A 5673-nucleotide genomic window follows, 5' to 3' on the forward strand; every position below is an offset into this window, starting at 1 on the left:
GAGGCCTGGGGAGCCCCCCCTGGGCAGTCGTGGTGAGAACGAGGCCTGGGGAGCCCCCCCTAGGCAGTCGTGGTGAGAACGAGGCCTGGGGAACTCGGGGCCCAGCCTTTCCGGGGCAGGCCTTGGCATCCCTTGTCTGTGAGCCGTAGAGCTTAGGAGATGCTGTGAGAAAGCCCCGGCAGCCGGGCTGATTCCCTCCTTTTGTGGCTGAGGGAGCTGCAGGCCAGATTCTCCCCTGATGTTTCTCCTCTCAGAGGGGTCCCTCAAGCCTTTCTCTTGGTCACCGCCGGACCTCCATGGACCATTCTAGGCCCCCGCAGGGCACCACCACGGCTCGCTGGGTACGAGTGCTTGCAGGGATCTGGAGTCGCTGCCCGCACTCAGGGCCAGTCGGTTTCTCTCATCGTGTCCGTCGTTTCTCGGGGTGTGAATTTTCTGTGTTTCCCTCTCCTCACTGGCTCCGCTCTTTTCTCAGCCTTCTAATATATTCTTTACGATGGACGACGTGGTGAAGGTCGGGGACTTTGGGCTGGTGACCGCCATGGACCAAGATGAGGAAGAACAGACGGTTTTGACCCCGATGCCTGCTTACGCCAGGCACACAGGCCAAGTGGGGACCAAGCTTTACATGAGCCCAGAGCAGGTAAGGCGTGTGGTCCGGGCTCCGGCCTCGCCCGGCGGCTCCTTGTCCACTCCGCCGGGCCGTCCGTACGTGTGGCCGAGAGCATTATGTGGCAGGCTGGGCCCAGGGAAGCCCCTCGGAGGCAAGGAGAAGACGGCCCGGGAGAGGGGCTGGGGCTGAGGGGAGGATCAGGGCGCTCCTGGGATGTGGACGGCGAGTGGGTGCTGCTAGTGTAAGAAATAAAATTAATATAGGGTGATAAAATTAAAAATATTGTGATTTCAAAGGATTTATTGAAAGCCATTTAGAAAAATGAAGCCACGCGCCTGTTGAGCTATTTTAAAGGGAGCCGCCATTGCCTGCTCCTCCCATCCTCCTGCCGCTCCACAATCGCAGAGAGAGAGGCAGGACCAAGCCCGTCCTCAGTCTTTATACTCCTGTTTAAGGTATTCCACTTCCTGCCCACCTGATTACGTGAGAGGAATCATGGGAAATGTAGTCCAAGGACCCCCAGATTTCCAGTATCACACTAGAAAGGCCAGGCAATGAGGCCATCCTGGGCACGTGGCTGGGAGGAGGGCTGGAAGAAGAGTAAAAGAGTCTTTTCTTCCTGTCGTTAATGCCGTCGGACTGTCAAGTGGCCGGAGGTCGTTCCTCTTTCTCACTGCTCACGAGGAGGGGCTCCGTGCCATGGGCAGCCCCTGTCCCGACTGCAAGCAGCAGAGCCCAGCCTCCTCCGGTGGGCTGCTAAGCCCAAGGTGTGCCCTGGGGAGGACAGGAAGTGCGGCTGCTTTTCCTTTTCCCGGGCCCTGCGTTGGCCTGTGTTCTGGCGGAGGCGCTGGGACCACTCGCAGGTCTTTGGCAGCTTAGAGCTCAGGCCCAGCAGGACATCCCGCCTGTCTCTGGTCGCCAGGCTATCTGTAGTGGCTGCTTCCTTCCGGGATGCCCAAGTCTCTGCCTGCCTTGTAAAATGAAAACAAACCCAAAAGGCCCAGCGTGCCCCACCACCCCCTGAAGCCTTGTCCCCCTTCTCTGCCCATCCCCGCCGCCTCAGCCTCTCATGCCCCAGCCCAGCCCCCATTTTTTTTTTCCAAAAGAAAAGTAAATTTATATGATTAATTCTATGTCTCTTGGGACTAATTCTATGTCAGCATCATCCTCAGGTTTGGTACAATGACTGTTTTATACAAGAGTGTCCCCAAAGTCAGCACCGTCTAGGTTATTAGAGCATTTAATAATAATTAAATGTAATCATTTATCTAATATATGAATGTATAAATTAGCTTAGAGGGGGTCTCTGTATAATAACAAATAATAATAATAATAGCTAACATTTCTGCAGTACTTTAAGCCTCACAAAGATCTTTGCACATATTATCTCAGTTTGGCTGGATCTGAAGCTCTCCATACCAGCAGACACAGATACACTTTGCCACGGCATCTCCCCTTCACTTGGGGAATACTTTGCTGAGCTTTCTGTTGGTCAATAAACGTTCCCTCGGCTCAGGCGGGTCCATGAAGGCTGCTGTGCTGAGCTAGACGGAGGCCGGAAAGCAGAGCCTCTGCCAGAGTGTGGGTGGAAGCTGGGGCGGCCTACGGCGATGCTCATCACCAGCGTCCGAGCCAGAGGCTGCCCCAGTGCAGAGGGACGTCGGCTTTGTGTTAAGCCGTCCCTCCTGAAGCAACAAGTAGAGTTAGGGACCATGGCCTGCCCCCTCCGGGAGCCGAGCCCCGAGATGGCAGCTCCCTCGAGGAGGAGGAGCTGAAGGAGGGAGAGCGGGAGCCTGGCAGTGGGGCTTCTTCAGGCCCCCTCCGCGCCAGCTTGTGAAGGGCCTTCTTCCTGAGGCTCCTCCTGGCTCTGAGCCTCTGGGGAGAGAGCGTACCTGGAGGGTTCTGAGCCCCGGCTACACCGTTAGGACGTCATTGTTCGGTCCTGGCCACAAATGTTCATTCACTCCTTCCCCTCTGGTATTGGATTTCAGATTCACGGCAATACTTATTCCCACAAAGTGGACATCTTTTCTCTGGGCCTCATCCTCTTTGAACTGCTTTACCCATTCAGCACTCAGATGGAGAGGGTCAAGGTGAGTATTTCTTTTAAAAAGAGTGAAATGAAAATAATGATAAAAGAGGTAAGAATAAAACTTGGGGAAAGATTAAATTCTTAAAGTAGCAAGTTAGTCACCATTAGAAATGAGGAAATATAGCCTACGTAGGATGGTCCCATTCAGGATGAAACGATCCTGGGAGATCGTGAAGGTAATAAATTAAGAATTATTTCACAAGTTATATTAAATGTCAGAGCTTTTGCCTTTCAATTATGGCTAGTTGAATTTGTTCCTATAATTTTGCTCCATCTTCCTGTTATTTAGCAATTTGTTGGATATCTGCTGTGCATCCAGCATTATATTAAAATGTTTGAGATACAGAAATATAGAAATCAAGAAATTTGCCGTCTAATTAAGGAAGGGAAAGGAACACATGGGGAACAAAGGAATAAATGGGCCTGTAGACGTGATTAGAAGTTCAGGAATTAAAGGAAGGCATCATGAAGGAGGCCGAAGTTGGGTTAGACCTCAGAGGGTGGATTTGGAGGGTCAAAAGAACAAGTTAAGGCTCGCCAGTCTGAGGGAATAACATTCATCTTTTTTTTTTTTTTTAAACTCTTTACTTTCTGTCCCAGTAACAACTCTTAAGATAGAAGGTCAAGGGCTAGGCAGACGGGGTTGGGTGACTTGCTCAGGGTCACACAGCTAGAAAATTGTCTAATGACACTCATTCTTCAACCACTGATTGAGTTTCCACTGAGTACCAGGGAAGGTGAATGAAATGATCCTTCCTTGATGGCTGGAGAGAAGGGGAGTCTTTAAAGGAGGTTCCCAGCCCTTGGAGAGATTGGGGAGCCTATCAGGGTCCCACTGACTACAGGGAAGCCTCTGAAATAACGAGGCTCTCCCAGAGTCTGCCTTAGTGATGCTGGGTACATGGGAGCATGTACCCTGCTAGGGTAGGCTAGGGGAGAGAGACGTGCCTGGAGGCCCCATGCAGCCAGGTGTGGCTGGACCTCAAAGGGCAGCAGGTGGACTTTGGGCTCCTGAGCAGGGGCTGGACAGACAGACGGGGAAATGGGGCTTTGCCTACTGTGGCCTTTCTTTGCTGGGAGAGAAGCTGAGGGGGCATCTGTCTGTCTGTAGGTCTTTGTTTCCTCCTTTTCATTCTTTGTTCCTGTGGATGGCTTCCCCAGAGAGGAGTGGGGGGACCCTCCCCTGGGGGTGCCAGTCTTTGTTATAACACAGAAGGTTCAGTTCTCTTCTATTGTTTGCTCTGTCTGCATTTCTGTCTTTCACTCTACAGCAGTTCATACAAACATAGTATGTTTCTCTGAATTCTGCAGGAAGAGTCCGGTGCATCCTGATGCGTCCATTTGTTTAGCCATTCCTCAAGCAGTGGGCCCACTGTAGAAACACTTGTGTGGCCCACAGACCCAGAACAGCCTGGTTTCAATGCTTAAAAAGACTCGTACTGAATTTAGAACAGTGAGCCCACAGACAAGTTGACAGAAGCCTTACTTGTTAAACCCAGGCTTTAAAATTTTGTTCTTTTTTTATTTTATTTTATTTTATTTTTTTAATGTTAAACCCTTAACTTCTGTGTGTATTGACTTATAGGTGGAAGATTGGTAAGGGTAGGCAATGGGGGTCAAGTGACTTGCCCAGGGTCACACAGCTGGGAAGTGTCTGAGGTCAGATTTGAACCTAGGACCTCCCATCTCTAGGCCTGGCTCTCAATCCACTGAGCTACCCAGCTGCCCCCAATTTTGTTCTTTTTTAAGTTTAGTGCCTTTTAAAAATCCTCACCCTTCCATCTCTGTATTGGTTTCAAGTCCCAAGGGTGGTAAGGACTTGGGGGTGGGGGTGGGGTGTTCCATGACTTGAGCCCCCCAGCTAGGAAGGGTCTGAGGCCACATTTGAACCCAGGGCCTCCTGTCTCTAGGCCTGGCTCTCATCCCCTGAGCCACCCCGCTGCCCCCAATTCTGTGCATTTTTAAATGTCCTTCATGTTCTGCAGCCCAGGACCAGGCTTTTCTCTGAGCTTTGAGCAACCTTTGAGGATGGGCCTGCCACTCCCTCGTCTGAGGCCCACAAAGAATCTCCCAGTTGCTGTGGGTCCTTGCTCGGTGCAGCCGTGACTTCTGGCTTGTTCTCTAAAATGGAAGGAGAAGGCCCTCATTACACATGAGGAGAGAGAAGGGAGGGAGCCCACATGCCTGTGGCTCCTCCTGTGTGCCAGGCTCTGCGGGCACCTTCACAGACGTTCTCTCCTCGTCTCACACCAAAGACGAGTTGCCTGCAGATAGAGGCCAATGTTGGCATGAGTGTAGGCAGGAGGGGACGCGGGAGGCTTCTCCCCTGCCCAGAGGGCACATCCCTGGCCTGGGTGACTCCTGAGCGACGGGAGCCCTTGTCCCTCGTCGGTGCATCCCTTGGGCTCTGCGGAGCAAAGACTCTGGGCAGGAAGAAGTGACAGGTTTTCCTGGGATTCCATCTCACACCTTCCTCGTGGTCATTCTGTCCATCAAAATGTTTGTTTTCAAAATGTTTAAATAGATCTAGGATGGGCCAAAAAAAAAAAATCAAAGAATGAGAAGATGCTCAGCACATTTCTTTTCTTTTTCAGACATTAAGCGATGTGAGGGATCTCAAATTTCCACCACTGTTTGCTCAGAAATATCCTCGAGAAGTGAGTATTTTCGTCGTCTTTTTTCTTTAGAAGCCCAGAATGGTTGAGCTGTAAAGGACCTCCTCAGTCTCCCCTCCTTGTGTAGATAAGGGCGTTGAGGCTCCACAGAGAAGTGACTTGTCCAAGGCCACTGAGGAAGGAAGCACCAGCAGAACTGGGACTAGAGCCCAGCCCAGGGTTTTTCTTGTGGTACCATCCTGCCTCCCACATAGAACTTTCAATCACTCGCTCCACTTTCCACTCTGGGAAAGTAATCCTCAGTATTTCTAGGACACATGTTGAACTTTGCCAAGTCCTTGTGTGCCTTATAA

General features: G+C 51.3%; 1 protein-coding gene across 1 annotated transcript; it reads left to right on the plus strand.

The window, feature by feature from the left end:
• Positions 1-310: 310 nt before the first annotated feature.
• Positions 311-5362, plus strand: LOC123255346 (eukaryotic translation initiation factor 2-alpha kinase 3-like; the record flags this gene model as incomplete). The annotated part of the gene is made up of 4 exons (XM_044684162.1): positions 311-389; positions 476-643; positions 2605-2706; positions 5300-5362. Coding segments are annotated over 4 exons (412 nt in total), but the record flags the coding sequence as incomplete, so codon positions are not given.
• Between the last annotated feature and the right edge of the window lie 311 nt (positions 5363-5673).

The sequence above is a fragment of the Gracilinanus agilis genome, unplaced genomic scaffold (assembly GCF_016433145.1).
Source record: "Gracilinanus agilis isolate LMUSP501 unplaced genomic scaffold, AgileGrace unplaced_scaffold44435, whole genome shotgun sequence".
Classification (NCBI taxonomy): domain Eukaryota; kingdom Metazoa; phylum Chordata; class Mammalia; order Didelphimorphia; family Didelphidae; genus Gracilinanus; species Gracilinanus agilis.